The 21,936-nt window shown below is 51.5% G+C and overlaps 1 protein-coding gene and 1 long non-coding RNA gene across 5 annotated transcripts in view; one reads left to right on the top strand and one right to left on the bottom strand.

Moving 5' to 3' along the window:
• The window catches only part of LOC144292191 (uncharacterized), a 76,719-nt gene that overhangs the window by 4,879 nt on the left and 49,904 nt on the right, over nt 1-21,936 (bottom strand). The gene's annotated exons all lie outside the window — the stretch shown is intronic.
• Nucleotides 1,202-20,280, top strand: SLC22A8 (solute carrier family 22 member 8). 2 transcript variants are annotated; one of them, XM_077862074.1, is made up of 11 exons: nt 1,219-1,417; nt 2,172-2,546; nt 13,118-13,221; nt 13,785-13,939; nt 14,633-14,801; nt 17,045-17,168; nt 17,358-17,473; nt 18,400-18,614; nt 19,298-19,406; nt 19,553-19,756; nt 19,845-20,280. In XM_077862074.1, the coding sequence occupies exons 1-11, from the start codon at nt 1,265-1,267 to the stop codon at nt 19,942-19,944; spliced, it is 1,824 nt and encodes a 607-aa protein (XP_077718200.1). In that variant the 5' UTR covers nt 1,219-1,264; the 3' UTR covers nt 19,945-20,280. The 2 variants fall into 2 exon arrangements, with proteins under 2 accessions (XP_077718201.1, XP_077718200.1); XM_077862075.1 differs by lacking the exon at nt 2,172-2,546 and having other exon boundaries at nt 1,202-1,417.

Genomic DNA, 21,936 nt, shown 5'->3' with positions numbered 1-21,936 from the left:
TCTCGCCCTGCCTCAGGCCACGCTGAGCACATCAATTACTGCTGGGCCCAGGTGGGGAGCAGAGCCCGACTGGCTGACCCTGCCCTGGAGGGGGTGGTGGTAAGGGGCTGGGAGAGGTTTCGAGGGGAGGAGGCCTGCCTGAGCCAGGGAGCTGGATGCTGCCTGGATGGAGAGGGGGGCTGAGGGGAAGAATGGGAAGCCCCCTCCCCAACCAAGAAGGGGAGCCCTAGGTGGGCCCCTCAGTAGCCCCCAGAGCAGATGGGTTGGGGCTGCTCCCCAGAGTCCCTGCAGGTAGAACCGGAGAGCTATAGGCAGGCAGGAGTGATGCTGAGGGGGGAGACGCAGGCTAGCACAAGGGCCCCACAGACTTTGCAGAAGATGTTGGCTCCCCACTGCTGCTGCCCTGATATTTCCTGGCTGGGAGACGGTGAGCAAGTGACTTAACCTCTCTGTTCCTTACTCTCCTAGTTTACAGTGCTTAGAATAGCCACAGGGCTGCTGTGAGGTTAAACGAGCCTCTGTTGGCTCAAAAATGGGGGTTAGACCATAGTCCCTGACGAGGACAGGTCTGGACTAACATACATCAGAACATACACAGGGTTAGCTCTCAGGTGAGGCTGGATGATTTGCTGTGCTCGGCTTATTTGTATTTCCTATGTTTTCTGGAAGAAAAACATTGTTCTATAATTAAAATCATTCAGAGAAAAGAACAAAACACTAGGGACAACGATTTGTCCCCAAAGGGAAGCAACTGATCAGAAGAGGAGCCTGTCCATGGAGAGCGCGGGTGGAAGGGTGCTGTTCTGCAGAGCCTGAGATTCAGGCAGGGGATCCCTGGCTGCCCAGGAGCCCGGCGGATGAAAGCCCGGAGCCTGCAGGGCCAGACCTGGTGACATTTTCTGCTGGACGTGCCTTACCATTTCCTGGGAGATGAGGCTCCAGGCTGCTTCTCAGGAGGCAGCAGGCAGGGGAAGTGATGCCCGCGCAGCACCCCTATCAGTGGCCCACATGCCAGGTGCACAAAGAAGACCCTGGGTCCTCAGGACCCAGATCGGACCCCTCCCTGACCCCCCTCTGGCCAGCTTGCCTTGGCCACCTACCCCTGGGTGGCCAGCAGCCCTGCTAGGCTCAGCCACACCACCTCCCCAGCCTTTGCTGAGGCAGCTCTTTGACGAAAGCCAAGCTCGGTGGGTCCCCAGCACCCTCCCTTGCCAGCACCATTAATTCTCAAAAGAAAGTCAAACATTAGCCTGGGAAACAACTTATGCCTTATATAAGTCCCCCCGGGAAGGCAGAAGCAGAGCTTGTTGGCGCTGAGCTCCCCAACTACAGCAGCGACCAGACTGTGGGACAGTCAAAGGGCTTCAGCCACATTCCACCGCCAGCCCCAGCGGAGGGAGCCAGGCCCAACTACCAGGTAAGGAGAAATGGGGACGCCCCCCACAAGCCCCAGCCCCAATAGGCCCCCGAGAAGCCCCCAAGGTCAGGCCTTGCTTCCTTACTGCAACTGGCCAAGTCCCTTATGTGCTTTGGGACCTGCCTGGGCCCTTTCTGCTGCCCCAGCCTGGGGGACCCAGCCCCAGAGGACAGCCAAAAGCCAGGAGACTCCAGGCTTGGGGGAGACCTTTGCAGCAGGCTCTGCTGGGCTCCGCTAACACTGTGTGTTGGCTCAGGGGGAGCAGGGACCTCCCCACCTCCCCCCACCATCCGGCCCCTGTTGCCAATGTCCACGACCCTTGGTCCCAGCTGTGGGGCCTGCACCACCCCATGCATGCGGCATGTGTGACCAGCCTCTCTGAGCACATGCATCCTCACAGACACACACACACACACACACACACACACACACACACACAGCACATACCCAACCTCGCACAGCTGCACCTTACACTCCAGCCTCAAGATACACATCACTGTAGACACACCCCTGTGCACACACATCCAAACACACCTGTGGCCCATGCCACTAAATGCCACTGGCTGTGTCTTCATGTATCTGCGTAAATCTACGGACACACGCACCCAAGCCCCTACCTGTGCACATTTATACACACACTGTTCTACACACTGGTGCTCACGCATACACCTGGCACACCATCCCACTGTGCTTCCACACCTATCCACAAACACCCACACAGGACCCACATGCCTACTTACTTCTCCCTGGCCAGGTGCCCTGCCTGCAGCTCTGGCTCATCCTGCCTAGTGCCATGGCCTTCTCTGAGCTCATGGACCGTGTGGGCAGCAATGGCCCCTTCCAGTTCCTGAACCTGGTCTTGCTAGGCCTCCCAATCCTCAACCTGGCCAACCACAACCTGCTGCAGATCTTCACAGCTACCACGCCTGCCCACCACTGCCACCCACCCCCCAACGCCTCCGAGGGGCTCTGGGTGCTTCCCAAGGACCAGAATGGGAAGCCTGAGATGTGCCTCCGTTTCATACATCTGCCCAATGCCAGCCTGCCCAACGACACCCAGGGGGCCACCGAGCCATGCCTGGATGGCTGGGTCTATGACCTCAGCACCACGAGCTCCATCGTGACTGAGGTATGCCCAAAGACACCCCTTCTTCCTCCACCCCCAGATGCACCCCCATACCCTGCCATGCTCGGGGGCAGGGGGACAGGCAGGGGGACAGGCTGGGCTCTAGTCTCTCGAGGACTGGGACTAGAGAGCAGGGCACTAGACAGGCCAAGAGGAAGGACTTGGTGCAGATGCAGACAAACCCGAAAGTTAGACTTCTTCACAGAGTTGCAAGCATTTCTTCAACACTGTGCCAGGCATGGTGCTAAGCGATAAGGATACAAAAATGCTCTGTCCCTGCCACCACAGGGTCCACAGCCCTGTGAGGGAACGTTAACTGATGAAAGTACCACATAAAGAAATGTAAAATTACAACGTCAAAGTCCTTAGGGCTGGGCACAGGGGTCCGGGGCAGGCCTGGGAGGATGCATCCCGAAGAAGTGACCCTCAGGCTGAGATAAGAATGTCTTTCAGGAGTTAGCCAGGGGGCACCTGAGTGGCTCCATCAATTTAGCATCTGCCATCGGCTCAGGTCATGATCCTGGAGTAATGGGATCCCTGCTCCCTGCTCAGCGAGGAGTCTGCTTCTCCCTCCTCATGCTGGTGTGCTCACTCACTCTCAATCTTTCTCTAACAAATAAATAAAATCTTTAAAAATTAAAAAAAAAAAAAAGGAGTTAGCCAGGCAACAAGGAGAAAGAAGGAAATTCCATCCTGTCCCAAGATGGGAGGCTGTGCGGAGCAGGGATCAGACAGTGTACAAGGTGTGTGGAAAAGTGCCCGAGCAGACCCCCAAAACTCCCAGAGTTACTCAAGGGTTTACCTGCCATTCGTTCAGCCCTTTGCTGACTCTCTGATTCTTCCACCTGCCATCCCCAGGAATGACAGAGGCAAATGTGACCCTCGAACAAACTGTGACAGGCCAGTCAGGGGACCATGGTAGGAGGAGGGAGAGGAAATAGGAAAGGGCATTTATGGAGGATCTGCAAACTGCCAGGCACATTTTGGTGCTTTGTACACATTGTGATTCTCACCGTGATATTATCTCCTTTTATGCATCCAAAACTCAGAGAAGGGAAGTGAGAGTCCAGTATCACAGAGCAGGTCAGTTTTAGAACTGGGATTTGGGGCACTGGGTGGCTAGTCAGTGAAGCATCTGCCTTTGGCTCAGGTCATGATCCTGGGGTCCTGGGATGGAGCCCCCACATCAGTCTCCCTGCTCAGCAGGAAGTCTACTTCTCCTTTTGCCCCTACCCCCTGCTTGCATGCTCTCACTCTCTCTCCCTCAAATAAATGGATAAAATCTTAAAAAAAAAAAAAAAAAAGGAACTAGGATTAAAGCAAACACCCACAAGAGGCACAGAGGGATACAGGCTTCTGGCCATTGAAAGGAGGAAGCAGGGAAGGGAGGAACCATGGGATTCCAGGAGGCTTCCCGGAGGGTAGGGCATCTAAGCAGGGAACAGAGGCCAGTGTTTTCATTGTCCCCTCAGGCCCCATGGGTCCCTCAGGGCAGTATGTTGCTTTTGCCTCATTAGGAGAGCTATATTTCAAAGAGCTTACCCTGTGCCAGTCCTGTGCCAGACAAGCTGCGTGCAGGGCTCTTGGAATCCCAGGAGGTGGCATATAGAGCCTTTCCCAGGATTACACATGCTTAGGACCTGGCAGAGGTAGGATTTGAATCCAAGATTATCTATGTTCCTAGTCTCTATACCTGTTTTTCGTGTGTTTAATAGATATTTATTCTTATATAAAGCATGTACTATGTGCCATGTACTGTTCTAAGCACTTTATAAATATTAACAATTTTAACCTTGCTGACAACACTATAAGGTAGTTGGTATCATAAGCTCAGTTTTCAGATGGGAGAATCAAAGCATGGAGGTTAAGGAGCCTGTTCAAGTTCACACCACTAATAAAGCGGCAGATTCGGGATCTGAACTCAGGTACCTGGCCCCAGAGTCATGCTCCTAACTATTACACTTGTTCTCATATCCCCTAGATTATATTTCCTCCCCGTCATAGCTACTTTTTCTCTCCAGTGCCAAGCTCAGTGCCCCAAAAGCATCAAACAAACATTTACTAACAACCACATGCATACTACTGAGGACACAGAGGCAAAGTCCACCGGCTCCCTGCCTGCCCTGCAGGAACTCACCTCTAATTTGGAGACAGAGCCACCCCTCCAGGACCACCGGCAGCTTCCTGAGGCAGGGATCCCCAGCAGTTAGAACAGTGACTGGCCCAGAGGAGGCACTATGTGAAATAAGTATTTGTGGAATGAATGGATATGAGCTTTATACACTCAGAGTGCTCTGGGAGCCCAGAGTAGGAGCATCTAACCAGCCTGGAGGGGGATCCACGAAGGCCAGCTGGAATCAGCAACACTCCACTGGGTGTGACAAGGGAGAGAGTAAGCAGACAGGTTGAAGTGGGCAAGTGTGCCCCAGGCCAAAGCCACCGCATGGGGAGTCAAATGTGCAGGAGCAGGATGAGAACAAAACAGTCAGGATTTCAAGAGACAGGTGAAGGCTGGAGGGGCGAAGCCATGGGGTATGGAGGCCACCAGACATGGGGCTGGAGAAGAGGACCTGGCTTGGATGCTAAGGCCCGGGTGTTGCCTCTGTTCTGAGAAAACAGAGAGCCATTGAATGGTGTTGAGTAGGAGTGGTGCGTTCAGGTCAGCCTCCAGGGATGGTCACTCTGCAGGACAGAGAGTGGCTTTGGAGAGTTCTAGTCCCAGGGCAGGGAGACCAGTTAGCAGGCTCCCACAGGGATCCAGGGAAAAGATAATAACTGGAAGGAACAGTGGGAATAGACACCAGAGTTTTCAGGAGTCAGAATCCATGGGACCTGGGGAGAGAATCAAAGATGCCTCAGTATGTATAAAGAAGTTCCCAGATGTATGGGTGACTTGCTGTACAGCTGGACCCTGGGAAATCAGAGAGAAGGAATGAAAGCTACCATCCATGTCCTCTAAACACTTGGAAGCTAGCCAGAGAGACAACTGTGCAAGAAGCAGTGACATAACAATCATCGCTACCACTTACTGCATACTTGCCCTGTGCCAGATGGCTCTAAGCACTTGGCCCATATTAATTCATTCAATCCTCACAACAACCCTGAGGTTAGCACCTTTCTTGTCCCATTTGTACAGATGAGGAAACCCTGGCCCATGGCACCACATTTCATAAATTATGGATCTAGGAGTTAAAGCCAGGCCATCAGGCTCCTTAAGACTGTGTAACCCCACCCACAAACAGTCAGTGTGAACGAGCACGCTGTGGCCACTGGAGGCTGTTGTTCACAGATCCACGTCCTCTGGTGGCAGCACTTCCTCCAGGACAGGGAAGGTGTCTCTCTAACCCATCTTTAAAATAAAATAAAAGATTCATTTATTTATTTTGAGAGAAAGAGAGAACATGAACAGGAGGAGCAGAGGGAGAAGGAGAGAGAATCTCAAGCAGACTCTGCACTGAGCACAGAGCCTGATGCAGGTCTTGATCTCATAACCCTGAGATCACGACCCTAAGATCACAATCCTGAGATCACAACCTGACCAGAAACCAAGAGTCGTGCGCTTAACCGACCACCACCCAGGTGCGCCTCCATCCCATCTTTTTCATCACTGGGCTAGGTGCATAGTAAAGTGCTCAGATTCTGCTGAATGAAGGCCTTGCCCTGTCAGATGCCGGAAGGAGGGATCCAGACATTGCTGACGGCTGGAAAGTGGCTTCCTCTTCAGGGTGAGCCTCAGGTTCCCAGGAGCCTGCCAAGAACAGAGGTTGCAGGTCTTGTACTTGGTCAAGCATCAATTCACATCTGTGCCAGTCAAGTTCCCAGATACCATTCTAGCACTCGGGGCCATGTGAATCTGCATTCCAACAAACGCAGGGTTTCACCAGTCCTCAGGGTACCCTTTTCTGGGTCAGCTGCTCATCAGGCCTGGGCCCCTGAACTCTCAGCTGTGAGAACCCATGGAAGAGGCCCCTAAACAGCCAGGAAAGTGTCAGTGGCCAGACCCAGCAAGGCACTGGTTACCAGCACAGTGATTTTTCTGTCTGTGGCTCCAACTGTGGCAAATTTGTGCTCCATCTGCTAGGGGTGGGGTGAGCAGGGTTTAGGTCCCCATGTGGCAGAGGTAAAACAATGGCTGGGCCTCACCTAGAGGTGGGTCTGTAGAGTGGAGGCAGGGTCTGAATATGCCAGCTGCAGTGTAGAGGGTGGTAATAAAGGTGCGTGGGATCTGGCAACCAGCTGAGGTCCAGGTGACCCTAGTTAGTGGAGGCAAGGGGCCACCCCCTAGAAGGACAATGTGTGATCATGAGCCAGGGTCAAGCAACAGAGTTCACTTCCTGACTCTGCCCTTTACTAGGAATGTCACGAGGCCAGAAGTCCTGGTTTCTTAATGACAGGAGACCATGCAAAGACAGCATTAGCACAGTGCATGGCCCCTGCAGAACATTCAGCTAACGTCAGCGGCCCCTGTGGCTGTTGTTGTCACTATTATGGTTAACAGACATGTCCTGAGATTCGAGGGGGCCCGTGGCTTGGCCACACTCCAGGGCTTCCACCTAGCCCTCCTCTCACAGGAGGGAATGGGAGTTGCAAGCTTGAGCACAGGTCCCAGCTCCACCCCCACAGCCAGTGACCTGGGGTGTTGGCTCCCCTTTCCACTTCAGTCCTCTCATCTGTAGAACAGGATAACAAGGGACTTCCTTCCGAAGGAGGCTCAGTTGGGAGGACCATGCAGGTGATGCGAGCGAGCACATCTAGGGTCCAGCCGGAGTGGAGGGAGTCTCCCCACCCCCCACCACACCCCACACCCCTGCCCTGATCCCCTAAGCTTTCCTGGCAGGGGCGACCACACATTCCTTTCTCTGAGTTCAGCAAAGACAAGGTTGGAATTTTTCAGAAAGAGCTTTACTAGGACATTAAGAGAAAACAAAGGCCTTTCTTTCAAGTCTGGAAAGTGTGGGGAGCATGGATTGTGGGCTCTAGGTTCCCTGGAGAGGAGCTGTAGCCCAGCGCTCCCACAGCACTGAATCTCAGCCCTGTGGGTGCCTGCTCTGTCTGAGAGTCCAAAAACCCACCCTGCAGCTCCCCGAGGCCAGAGTGGGCCTCAATACACAGGCCCTCCCCACAGGACCGCTGCGATTCCTCTCGGGGCCTTGAGCTTTCCTGTTCTGTCTCCAGGGCCTGAAAGACTGGCAACATGACTAGAACAGGGAGGGACACAATGACAAGTGTAAAAGCAGAAAGGAATTCCTGACGCTGTCACGGAATCTAACGATAGCGATAGCGTAACCGACTCAAACTGCAGACTCCATGTGGCCCAGCCTGGGCATTGAGTCAAAATCAAAGGAACATAAACCACATTCTCAACACCTTTAAGACTAATCAAGCCTTCAGCTATAGGTTTTCTTAACAAGGCCTACTCAGGAGTTCGGTACAGCTAACCATACAGAAGAATGCCTAAAATGTCTCTAGGTATCTTTCCCTCCCCACTCCCCGACCCCAAATTCCAGGATGCCTTTAAAAATCTCTCCAATTCTATTTCTGGTTCCCTCATGGCCACACTCTCCCATTCCCAATCCTCTTGCTATCACCACCTACCAAGCCCACAGGTCCTCCAAACATACGGGAATCACACAGTATATCTATTTCCTAGAATTTCCATAACAAAGTACAACAAGCAGGGTGGCTTAAACCAACAGAAACATATCACCTCATAGTTTTGGAAACAATAAGTCCAAAATTAAGATGTAACGATGCTCTCTCCCAAGGCTCTAAGGAGGAACCCTTTCTTGCCTCTTCCAGTTTCTGGGGGTTGTCCATGATCCTTGGCATTCCTTGGCTTATCCATGCATCACTCCAGTCTCTACCTCCATTGTCATATGATGTTCTATCTCTGTGTCTGTATCTTCTCTTCTGACAAGAACACCAGTCATATTGGGTTAAGGGCCCAGACCTACCCCAGGATGACCTCATCTTAACTAACTATATCTGCCACAATGCTATTTTCAAATAAGACCACATGCTAAGGGGTTACGACTTCAACCTGTCTTTTCAGGGGACACAATTTCACCCATAGCAGTTGCACATCCAAGATCTGAGCCCCATGGATCTGTGTTGATCTGCAGGGCAACCCTGGCCACATTTTTATCATCAGCTCTTATGATTTGTATTAGCCATGAAATCTCTGGGAACAACTAAGAGTATACATTTGAGATCCAAGATTTTTTTTAAGCTCTAACCACAAAGCCCTTCTTCTGAGCTTTAAACCCTCATTTTACCCTTCCCTAGTAGACCGTTGCCAAGGAAGCTTTTCGAGTCTGATTGTGATGTTTTTCCAGTCCTCCTTTCTAACACGTGGTTATAGATCCTACATATAAGCCTAGACACTCTCCATCCTGACATACAATCATTCTGGCAAAGCAAAACTGTCCTCCACATAGTATCTAGGATGTAGACCCTATGAATTCTCATTTAGACATCAGCATATCCTAACCATGAAGGTTTTCCATTTCTCTATTCTTTCTGTGGAATGCCCCCTTCAGCCACGGGGCATGATCCTGGAGACCCGGGATCGAGTCCCACGTCAGGCTCCCTGCATAGAACCTGCTTCTCCTTCTGCCTGTGTCTCTGCCTCTCTCTCTCTCTCTCTCTCTCTCTCTCTCTCTCTCACACACACACACACACACACACACACACAAATAAATAAATAAATAAAATCTAAAAAAAAAACCGTATTTAATGAGTGCCTACTATGTAGCAGGCACTGTTCTAAGCAATGGAAGTATAGTAGTGAACAAAACAAACTAAACACTCTCCCCTCATCAAGATGATAACCTTGCAGGAGAAATAAACACACAAAAAGGAACTATATAATATGTCTCATGGTACAAATGCTATAAAGAAAAGAAAGTGGGGTGGAGGAATGTAGACTTCTGGGAGTTATAATTTTAAATAGAGTGGTCAAGAGAGTTCTCACTGAGAAGATAATGTCTGAGCAAAGATCTGAAGGAGGTGAAGGAGCAAGCCAAGTAGCTACCTAGGGAAAGAACTTTCCAGGCCAAGAAAACACCATATGCCAAGAGTCCGAGGTGCCTGACATGTTTAAGAGACAGCAAGAAGACCAACTACAGTGAAGTATGTGGGGAAATAGTAGTAGCAAATGAGAGCAGAAAGGTAACAGGGATAAATCTGGGAGCAGATTCTGCAGGAACTTATTGGCCACTATAAAGATTTGGGCATGTTTTAAACATGACTGAAAGCCTATCCTAAGAATTATATTTCCTGTAAATTGCTCAATTTTCAAGTAGAAACTGACTTGTGACAGTTATTCTAATGCGTACCTCACCACAAATAGCATGGTATGAACCAAGACCCAGCAGATGTGATCTCAGACAGTGGAGAAGGGCAACAGCCTTAAACTAACACAGATGGGTCTGACATTGACCCTCTCATGATCCAAACAGAATGATTTCTTAAAGCACTAAGTGACACAGAGGTTGGGGGGGAGGGGGGGAATCAAATTTCCATTTGCAATTTCTTGTGGCCTATCAGGATAGGCTATGTTGCCATAAAAGAGTCAACAATAATTCAATGGTTTGCAGGATACAGAAGTGGTTCTCTTCCTCGTGCAATAGATCTAAGGTGGGAATTTCAGGTCAATGGGCAGTTTTATCCATAGGGTTATTCAGGGACCCAGATTGACAGCAGCTTCGCCATATTTAATACATGGCTTCCAGAGTTGCTCTAGTTGTCACCATTCCCACCAAGAGGAAGGGAGAAAGCATTCAAGTCCAGACCATGGATTCTCTCTTAATAAAATGAGGTGGAAAGAAAAGCATTTCTTCCACTTACAATCCATTGTCAAGAACTATGTGGCCCCACTTATTACTGGGTCACCTGGGAAATGTATGCTTATTTTGGAAGGGGGGAGGATGTGAGTGAATTTAGGTGGACAGTAGGTCTTTAGATTTTCCTAAAGGAGCTTCCCACAGCATACCACAAAGTACCGGAAGTCTCTCTAAACACCCTCTGGCATACTCCTCCTCACACCCCCTCACTTCCTCCTTCACTCTTTACCCTCCTGCATCACCATACACATACCATGCAGGCTCCCTTCTCAGCCAGAAGAGCCCACTGGGTTCACTGGCCATTCTGGGCCACCAGGAGACAGCCGGAAGACCTGGAGTCTTCATCCACTCCATCCCCCTCACTTCCAGCAGAGGAAAAGTGGAAAGAGCTCTCTGGGATGCATGGTTCTTCCCCCACACTGTTTCATTTCCAAAACATTCTTGCGAGGCATTTTCAGTGAATAAAATTCTCCAGTTCATTACACAAGTAGTTCAAGACAGCTGGACAAAGGGTGTATGTTGGGGATTAGCAGAGATTAGGCCAGACAGGTAGGCAGGGGCCAGAGCATGAGGGCTTTATAAATCTGTGCCAACAGAGCTTTCTCTTTACCCAAAGGGCAGGAGGAAGCCAGGGAGTGCTTTAGGCAAGACAGGAACCTGACCTGAGTGGTGTTTTAGAAAGTCATGCAGGTTAGCAGAAGCATGAATAGAAGGTACTGAAATCAAAGGCTGGGAGCCCTGTCTGAAGATCTCCACAGTCATCATTAGTGGGCCTCAGTCTCCTTATCTGTAGAATGGGGACGATGATGATAGTTATGCCCCAGCATTGTGGGTTGTTGTGGGGACTGAAGAGGTTAAAGCTTGGGAAGTGGTTCCTTACAGCAGTGCCGGGTGCCCTGTAGCCCTCCATGAAATCAGCCATTATTATTAACCTTGCACTAAGATAGTAGCAGTGGAAAGAGAAGAATCCAGATTCCAGAAATATTCAAAAGTTAGAAACTGGAAGATGGATTGATAGTGCCCTGGAGAGGGATGAGGCAAGGTGGGGTTCCCAGCCACTGAGATCGAGACCCCGTGAGGAGTGGGGCACAAGTCTCGTTGACTCTGAGGTGACCCTGAGACATCATCTAGTAGAATTTTCCAGAATGCAACTGACTCAACTGGTCTCAGGGCCAGAAGAGAGGTGGGGCTGAAAATATGGGTTGGAGTCTTCCTCACAAAGTAGAAATTGAAGCCATAGGAGCAGGTGATGTTTCCTCAGGAGAATGGATAAAAGAGAGGGAGACCCATAAAGAGCCCTAGGGAGAAAGGAGCCCATGGAGGAAGAGGAGGAGTGGTAAATAGGGAGAGGAAGATCTGGCAGAGGGAGAGTCAGCATCAGCAATGCCAAGGGCTGCCAGAAGGTCAGATTACAGAAGGTTCCAGGGGGCTCAGTGAAAAAGACCTCATAGGGGGCTCTGGAGAGCACAGTGTCAACAGCGTGGTGCCAGGGGGGGTGGGGGGGTGGGGGCAGTGCAGAATTGAGAAATGATCAGGAGATGAGGCCGGGGTGACAGCAAGTAGAGCTTTTCATTCAAGAGATTCAGCTTTGAAGGGGAGGGAGAAATTAAGTGAATGTGGATGGAAGGTATTCCCAAGGAGGAGAGATTTGAGAGACAGAGACAGGGGATGTGGGATGGAGCAGCAGTGTTCCCCGTGGAGGAGAGAGAGACAATGTCCACAGCAGCAATGTGCACGATAGCCAAACTTTGGAAGGAGCCTCGATGTCCTTTGACAGATGAATGGATAAAGAAGACGTGGTCTGTGTATACAACGGAGTATTCCTCAGTCATCAGGAAAGACGAATACCCACCATTTGCTTCAACGTGGATGGAACTGGAGGGTATGATGCTGAGTGAAATAAGTCAATCGGAGAAGGACAATCATCATATGGTTTCACTCATACCAGGAATATAAGAAATAGTGAAAGGGATTGTAAGGGAAAGGAGGGGAACTGGGTGGGGAAAATTAGAGAGGGAGACAAATCACCAGAGACTTCTAACTCTGGGAAACAAACAAAGGGTTGTGGAAGGGATGGTGGCGGGGCAATGGGGTAACTAGGTGATGAGCACTGAGGAGGGCACTTGATGGGATGAGCACTGGGTGTTATACTATATGTTGGCAAATTGAATTTAAATTTTATTTTTTAGGGATGCCTGGGAGGCTCAGGAGGTTGAGTGTTGAGGTTGAGTGTCTGCCTTCGGCTCAGGATGTGATTCCAGGGTCCTGGGATTGAGTCCCACATCAGGCTCCCTGCGAGAAGCCTGCTTCTCCTTCTGCCTGTGTCTCTGCCTCTCTCTCTGTCTCTAATGAATAGATAAATAAAATATTTTAAATAAATAAATTTTATTTTTTTAATTTTAAAAATGTAAAAAAAAAAAAAAAGGAAAGAGAGATCTAGGCAGCCCCTGAATGTGACAGCTAAGCAGATCCTGCAAGCTCCTGACAGACCACACATGCTGGAGAGGAACTGTCAGTACACACTCAGGGTCAGGGACCCAAAGAGCCACAGGCAGACCCGAGGAGCCCGGGGTCTGGCTGTAAGCAGAACTGGCCTTGGGAGGAGGAGGCCAGGCTCAGGGAAGTCAGGAGACGGTGCTGGGGAAGGCGGCCCCTGGGGGGCACCGGCTGAGCATGGCTGGGAGGGTGGTCCAGATGGAGCCAGGCTGCCACTGCCTTTCTCCTGTGCAGTGGGACTTGGTGTGCAGCTCCAACAAACTGAAGGAGGTGGCCCAGTCTCTCTTCATGGCAGGCACACTGATCGGAGGGATCGTGCTGGGAGACCTGTCGGACAGGTGAGACCCTGGGGCCTCTGGAGCAGGGGCACAATCTATGAGGACATCCCACCTCACTCTGACCCCCCCATGCATGCCCAAAGAAGCAGAGAGCCAGGGGAGGCAGGAGGCACAGTCCCTGCCATGCGGCCTTGGGCAAGTCCCTTTCCCTTTCAGGGCACAGCCCTCTCTCTGCCCCAAAGCTCTGAGCTGGAATCTTCCTACCTCCTCAGACCCTGGGGAAAAGCCTCAAGATTTTCAGACGCAGTGTAGCGCCTATGTGGCAGTGGCAGTGGTGGTGGGGTGCACGGACTGTTTGGGGATAGGAAGGAAGTCCCTTGACCTCTGCTCAGGCCACTAAGCAGGGGGCAGGTGATCACTCATTAACTTGAACCTGTAACTGCAAACCTGTCAAAAAAACATAGCAATTACCAGTGAGGCTCTGTCTAAAGAAGGAGTTTACATGCCCTGCCTACCCCCTTTGGGAGGTAGGGAGTCCAACTCTTTGCCCTGAGACCTGCAGAGTCACTGTCTCAGCTAGCTCACCGTGGCTAACCCCGTCTCTCCTCTCCTGTGAGTTCCAGGTTTGGCCGCAAGCCCGTCCTGACCTGTAGCTACCTGCTGTTGGCAGCCAGCGGCTCAAGTGCAGCCTTCAGCCCCAGCCTCTCCGTCTACATGGTCTTCCGCTTCCTGTGTGGCTGGAGCATCTCAGGGATTGTCCTGAGCACTGCGATCTTGAGTGAGCCACAGGGGGAGGGGGCGTGGGAAGATGAGTTGGAAGGGGGGCATCCAGCCCGAAACCAAGGGCCTGGCCCAACACAGGTTCCCTGTGACTTTGGTCACGTAAGATGCTGCCCCTCTCAGGATCTCAGAGGCCCTCTCTGAGCGTAAGAACAACAGGAAGCATAATAGCAGCAGCTATCAATACGGAGGACCCTACCCCGGGCCTCACGGTCTACCGGGTACAGGATCCCATTCAGTCCACACACACAAGGAGGTGACACTGTTGTCCTCATTTTATAGACACGGACATTGAAGCCTAACAAGGGAAGTCGTTTGCCTCTAGAGAGGCAGTCAAGAGCGTGGGTTTGAGTAGGGGTGGGGGGCACCTGGCTGGCTGAGTCGGTAGATCATGTGACTCGATCTCAGGATTGTGAGTTCGAGCCCCATGTTGGGTATAGAGATTACTTAAAAATAATTTTTTAAGTCTTTTTAAAAAAAAAAGAGTGTGGGCTTAGAAGTCAGAGAGACCTAAGTTTGAGTCCTACCTTCTTGAGTTTTATTCATAGCATTGGTATGGGGGCAATGAGCCCTTACGATCGGCGTCAGATCAAGTAGCTGTTGTGGGGTGGGCAGGAGCGGGTGTTCCTTCATGGGAAGGTTGCCCAGGGCCCAGCACGATCTTAATCTGGTCCTTGGGCTCCTCCTGCAGATGTCGAATGCGTGTCCATCCAGACGCGGGCCATCATGTCAACTTTAATGGGTTACTTCTATACCGCTGGCCAGTTCCTTCTGCCTGGCCTGGCCTATGCCATCCCCCAGTGGCGCTGGCTACAGTTAACCGTGTCCATTCCCTTCTTCGCCTTCTTCCTGTTGTCCTGGTATGTGGCCCTCTCCTCTTCATCTCCCTCCTTATGCCCGCTGGGGCCAAACAGGGGGAGCCCATGTCTGACCAGGCTGGCTGACTCTATCCCAGGACACCTCTGTTCCAGAGTCGGGAAGGGCATTCCAGAAAGGAGGAATTAATACACAAAGGTATGCTGCAGGAGCAAGTGTCTGGGGGGCGGTCAGTGGAGGAAGGGGCTGAGTTGAAATACAGGGTATGGGGCCAGACTGTAGAGAACACAGAAAGCCAAGGAGCCTCAACTTCATGTGGAGGGACAGAGAATGCCTCTGAATGTGTCTGTGTTGCGGGAAGGCCTGATCAAGCTTGTTTGTGACACAAGGACAGACCCATGTGGGTGGGGATGAAAGAGAGAAGGGACATGTCTGTGAAGGTAAGAGGAACCTCAGGAACAAGTCTGAGAGGCATTTTGAAAGACAAATCCACAGAGTTTGGTGACTTCTAAATTTGAAATATAAAGGAATGGAAAACCCAAGCCTGGGAATCTAGGAAAATCAAGGTGTCTTGGTGTGTCAGAGACCCCAAATAGGTCAAGAGCTCACTATCATCACCTCAGACCTAAGGCATGTTGAAAACAGGACCTGAATCCCCAAAATATAATTTGTTTTTTGTTTGTTGGTTTGTTTGTTTGTTTGTTAAACAGGCTCCATGCTGGGCATGGAGCCCAATGTGGAGCTTGAATCCATGACCCTGAGATCAAGATCTGAGCTGAGACCAGGAGTCAGACATTTAACTGACTCAGAGTGACCCTTTACTGAGCACTTACTATGTGCAAGGCCCTTTCCTAGGCATCAACCTAGGTCATCCCAATCCTCATGGCATCTCTGTATGAAGGAGGCATTATTGTCTCACTTTACAGATGAGGGAACGGAAGGAAGCTCAGATAAGTGAAGCTACCCACCCCCACCCCCTGCCCTGTGCCAGGTTTGCACATAAAGACACAGAACTGGGATGGGCCTTTATTTGAAAATGAGAATAGAATCATCTAGAGGGGGATGGACAATCTTGTGGAAAGAGAGGTGGTCGGAGGGTCCAGGGTAGAGCCAGGGAATGTTCACAGCCAGGGATGGGAGCAGACAAAGAACAGAGAGTATTGAGGGCAAAGTAAGGGCAGATGGTCAACAGGGTACGGTCCAGAATTTAGGCCCCTTCCCCCTGTGACTTGGGTCAAGCCTCACCTACTCTGAGCCTCAAGATCTTCCTAGGCAAAATGAAGACAATAATGCCCATCACCCGGGTTATGTTTGCCTGGTCTGCAGGAAGGCTCCTTAATCAGAAGAATCTGTTACTATCTGCGGGGAGAGGAGGTCAGATTCCAGGCCCTGGCTGTGGTGTGTGGGAGGAACTCACTGTCGACCTTGCCTAAGCAGAAATGAGACCACAAGGCCAGCAGGATAGCTTTGAACCTAGGAGGCCACCACTGTCACTGTCGGCTGGGCTTGTGGTTTGAGGCTAGATGATCAATGCCTACTCCCCCAGGCCCTCCCTGGAGTCAAGTCCTGGATGCCGGTGGAGGCCACAGACATAACTGACCCCACTCAGACCAGACTTTTTTAAAACATCAATCCTTTGTACCACCCCCACACACACATCCACCTCCTCTACTCCTCTTAGCCTAATGACACTCAGGGTCTGCTCAGGGTGAACCAACCCCAAAAGTATAGCCTAAAGGTGGGGAAAGTGACATCGGCTGCCCACTCACCAATCCCAGGACCTTATGCTGTGCTTGTACTCTAGCAGAACTGGTCTTCTGCCTCAAACCCATTCCCTAAGCCACAATCCCTACTCCAAGCCACCTTCTCAAGCTGCCGCAGGGCTGCAGCCCTGCCCCTTCTTCACCCTGGGATGCAGCCCAAGGAAGGCTGGGGAGGTGAATGTACGGGATCCTCCAGCTGTCTAGCCTCGAACATGCCGTCCCTTCCCCAGGATGCACCTGCCTTGGCCGAGGCCCAAGTCTCCTAGCTAAGGAAGACACCCAAGGATAACAAGTGGCCCAGGTAGGGGGCAGAGGAAGAGCTCTTCTGGAAGGGGAAAGAAGAGAATGATAGAATTTGTGCTGGCTGCAGGCAGTCCAGGTGCAAAGCTTGGCCCCGTTTAAATTCCATGAAATCTGCAGTAAAACAGCTCGGGTTTCTGGACCTCCTACCCCTCAGTCCTTCCGGCCCCTCAAACAAGGTTCTGGCAGGGGGCAAGTCACTGTGACTTGATTCTGGCACCCAGGTGGATACCAGAGTCCATACGCTGGATGGTCGTGTCTGGAAAATTCTCAAAGGCCCTGAAAATACTCCGGCGGGTGGCTACCCTCAATGGCAAGAAGGAAGAAGGAGAGAAACTGCGCATGGAGGTAGGAGCAGAGAGGGATTATAGTCTGGAGCAGGAGCCCTCCTCTTGCCTCTGCTTCCCTGCTCATAAGCCAACATCATAGCCAATGCCCCAAGCAAAGTCCTCCAGAGACACCAGGCCTGCACCTCCCTCTCTCCTCCCTCCTGCCCACCAGCTGATCACTAATGACACTCCTCTCCTCTGCCGAAAGGAGCTCAAATTCAGCATGCAGAAGGAGATCTCCTTGGCCAAGGCCAAGTATAGTGTCGCTGACCTGTTCCGGACACCCAACCTGCGCCGTGTGACCTTCTGTCTTTCCCTGGCCTGGTAACCACCCACCCCTCCCTGCCCGCACCCTAGCACCTCTGCCAAACAGGGGTGATGAACAAGGCTTCTGGCAGGTTCACCTAAGGGGAAAGCCTAGGGCATCTGCAAAGAGGAGTCAAGAGATCTCCTCCCTGGGCTGCCCCAGCCCAACCCCAATCCTGGAAATAAATCTTCTGTGTCCTCGCCACACACTAGGCTCCGGCCATCAGGGTCTGCTTCCATGTTGGGTCTTGCCCACAAGGCAAATGTTCCAGACTCCATCACAGCTCACATCCCTATGGCAATTTCCCCATTCCATGCCTCTCTGTCATTGCCTCCACTGGTCCAGTTCTGCCCTAGGGGATACCACAGAGCAAGGCTGGCCCTCAGAGCTGGAAGACAGAAATCATGCTTCTCCTGAGTCTTCTCTTCTGCCTGACGTTCTACAGCTCCTACATAGCCCTTTCTGTAACCAGGTTCTGAGACACTCCTCTATCCCTACATGAATAGGGTCCAATTTGTCCAGGGACTTCAAAAGGCATCTCTCAGTTTTGAGAGGGAAAGGGGAGGCAACTAACCCATATGCACAGCTTGACTCTCTCCCCTCTCCCACTCTAGATGTTAAACTATTACCCAACCAAGAGAGATCATTTACTACCTCCTTTGGCCTCCCAGAGTCCCGCCAGTCCTGATATTCTCAGGAGTCAATTATGTGGCATCTTTGCCACCACAGCCTAGACCATACCCACATCAGACATAACCAATGAATCCCAGCACTGAGCCCAGACACAATCTCAAAGAGCTCAGAACAACTCTCCAGCAGCCCCTACCAATTAGCTGCAGTTGGGATAAGAAATGAAACTGTTCGTCATCCTGGTGACCATTGACCAGTATGGGGAGAGACCAGTTCAGCTGCAGATGCCAATCAATCCCTCTCTTCCCCTCAGGTTTTCCACCGGTTTTGCCTACTACAGTTTGGCTATGGGTGTGGAAGAATTTGGAGTGAACCTTTACTTCCTCCAGCTCATCTTTGGTGGGGTCGACATTCCGGCCAAGTTCATCGCCGTCCTCTCTATAAACCATCTGGGCCGACACATCACCCAGTCCTGTGCTCTCCTCCTGGCAGGAGGGTCCATCTTGGCTCTCATCTTTGTGCCCTCGGGTGAGAAGCCAGGGCTAGGCCAGAACCCTCTGAAAGAGGCCCGATGCTTCCGTGGACATCACAGGTTACCACAGGCTGGGACCCCAATTCTGCTGCCTGTGCCCCTAATTATCTGTGTTACCTTGAGCAGGTCCCTGGGCTCTCTGGGGCTCATATCGCCCATCTAGAAAATAACTCAGTTGGCTAAATGATATCAAAGCTCCTTTCCAGATCTGACTCAGACTGGGCAAAGTATGGTGGTGTCTGGCTAGTGGGATTGGATTGCTCAGGGATTGGGCATGGCCTGGTGACATGGCTACAGAAAAGCTGGTGTGAGAAAAACACAGAGCTAAGTGCTCAGGGAAGACCCCACAACCTACTCTACCATGACCTTGGAAAAGCCACTTTTATATAGATGCTTGTGTGTTGATATACCCGTATCCTTCCAAAGGAACTTGAGCTATTTTAGGACAAGCATATATACAACAAAATATGAGAGTAGGGAACCAGAGCCAGGGAAAAACACAACTGCAGCAGGACAGCCTGCAAATCACTAGAAATAGCAGAGGGACTATTACTCAGCTTTAAATTTAGATCTGAGCTTTCCAGCAGCCAAAGCAAAAAGGGAGACAGAGTCCGCTAAGGAGTGAGAACACTCAGGTGCTCCTGAGCCCAAGGTCCATCGCATTTTCTTCCCTCTGCAGATTTGCCAACCCTGAGGACAGCCCTGGCTGTGTTTGGGAAGGGCTGCCTGTCCAGCTCCTTCAGCTGCCTCTTCCTCTACACGAGCGAGCTATACCCCACCGTCATCCGGTAGGTGCTGGACTCGGGGCCGGCCCAGCCAAAGGATGCAGGGTCAGGTGGGATTGTGGCATCCTCCTGCTCCTGCCCAGGGGTCCCAGAGCTGCCCTTTAAGAATCATACACAGGCTGCCAACCCCTGCTCTGGACTCTCCCAAGGCAAACAGGTATGGGCATAAGCAACTTGTGGACTCGTGTAGGAAGCATGGCGGCCCCACTGGTGAAAATCACAGCAGACTTTCAGCCCTTCATCCCTAATGTTTTATTTGGGACCATCACCCTCCTTGGAGGCAGTGCCACCCTGTTCCTGCCTGAGACCCTCAATCGGCCCTTGCCAGAGACTATCGAAGACATAGAGACCTGGTCAGTCCCTTGCCTCTGGTCCCTCTGGAACTCCTCACTGGGGAAGTAGGTCCAGACCCAGGACTTTTCCTGAGATCTCTTTCCCTAGGTCCTGGCAGACGAAGAAACCAAAGCAGGAACCAGAAGCAAAAGAAGCATCCCAGAGGATCCCTCTGCATCCTTGTGGACCAGGCCCGGACCCCTGCTGAGGGCAACAGAGCCCCCTTTCTCTGCCCTCCAGAAACAAATCCTAGCCAGGTCCTCGCCTGCCTCTGGGCTCTGAGGGCACCTTGGGGGCCGCTGAGCAGGTCCATGCTCCAGTTCAAAGGTTCCACCATAGGCCTTTCTATACCTTACCCTTGTCCTCTTCATCCCTCAGCCCAGGCCTTGCCATAGCCCTTCCCCACTGGCCGCCTTTGTCCCACCCTCCTTCCCCAGGGGTTCCCCCTGGACTCCTTGACTCAGTCCTAACAAAGACAGCTTCTCCTTCTTGCTCCCCACCCTTTTCTTCAATGGGAGGGTTCAATAAATGACAATGAACTCAAGCCATAATGCTCAGGAATGGGGGTGGCACAGAGATGGGGACAGGCCACCATGCAGACGTGTGCACTGCAAATCCATCCACCAGTGCTGTGTGTAACACGCAGGTGTGGGCACACAGGTACATACAAGCTGGGCTGATGTGAACCTGTGTGTACATGTGTGAGTGCCCTAGGTGCATATACACCAAGCCTGCTCAGGCTGCAACCACAACATACCACAAGTGGATCACTTAAACAACAAACATTTCTTCCTCCCAGTTCTGGACGTGGGAAATTCAAGATCAAGATGCTAGCAGACTCAGTTCCTAGTAGGAGCCCTCTTCCTGCCTTGCAGATGGCCACCTTCTCATTGTGTCCTCACTTGGTGGGAAGAGCAAGAGAGAAGCAAGGTTTCTGCTGTCTCTTCTTCTGAGAAAACTAATTCCACATGACACCTCACCCTCATGACCTCCTCTATGCCCAGTTACCTTCCAAAGGCCCTACCTCCAATGACCATCACACTGGAAGTTAGAGCACCAACATATAAATTTAGGGGAGGATGCAATATAGTCCATAGCAAGTCTTATGGTTGGAAATACCCTGTGGGCACATACATGTCCCAGTGTGTGTGAACAGAGGTCAGAACAAGCCCAGAGCAACTGCAAACAGAACCCTGGGCCTCTCTGGTCCCAATCCAGTGGCTCCCCCAGGTCTCTGATCTACACCCCAGGCCCATGCCACTGGATAGCTCTGTGTCCCATTTAAGCAAGAAAACTTCAGTCAAAGCCAAAGGCTGCCAATGGCACCCCATGTTCCCCAAGTTCCTTCCAATCCCGGCAGAGAGTCAGTCTCTCACTGGGACTCTGCATCCAGCCCCTTGGGAAGGCAGCCTCTGCTTTCCCCCACAGGGCTCCACCCATTCACTCTCTCCTGGCTCTTTCTCATCACCAATCAAATAAGCTCCAGCCTCTCCTATCTTAATAAAAACCAACCAAACCCACCAGCCTTCCTTGGGGCCATATCTCCCACTAGGGGCTACACTGTCTTCCTCCCCTTCTCAGCTAAACTTTGTACAAGAGCTGTGTCTCTCCCTGGCTTGCACCTTGGAACCTTGTACCTCTTCAGACTGCACTCCCCCGCTTCCCTGAGGGCTGTCGCAGATGGTACTCAGCACCCCCAGTGCTGAACCCACTGGTCATTTTCATCCTGCTTGTCACTTGGCCTTGCAACAGACTCAGATCCTTTTGGCTGTGCCCTCTTTCCCTGGTTTCTGAGGTGCTCTGTGCAGGCAGGTCCCTCCCATACTGTGGCTTCTCCTTCAGAGTTTCCTTGAGGGCTTCCTGTAAATGCTACCAAATACTGCTTGGCCTGTTCTGCCCCCACCCTTCCTCAAGGGTCAACATCCTCAGAACCTGCTAACTGAACAATTCTATGACCTCTGGTCATGGCTGACTGGACCCGATGGCCCTCCTGATCCCATCATTCATAATGTATTCCTTCTTGGGCTGGGGATCTGAGTTATGGAGGTTCTGGTCCATCCCTTGGCCCTTGTCCTGGGAAGGCAAGTTAGCATGACGGTGGGCCAGCCAGATGTAAGTAGATCAGAGAAAGCCGTTTGAAGAGAAAGAAAAAAGCAAATGCACAGAGAAAAGGATACCAAGAGACACAGGGTCCCAGATG

Source organism: Canis aureus, chromosome 21, assembly GCF_053574225.1.
Source record: "Canis aureus isolate CA01 chromosome 21, VMU_Caureus_v.1.0, whole genome shotgun sequence".
In the NCBI taxonomy this organism is placed as follows: domain Eukaryota; kingdom Metazoa; phylum Chordata; class Mammalia; order Carnivora; family Canidae; genus Canis; species Canis aureus.
This window is presented reverse-complemented; position numbering and strand designations above follow the sequence as displayed.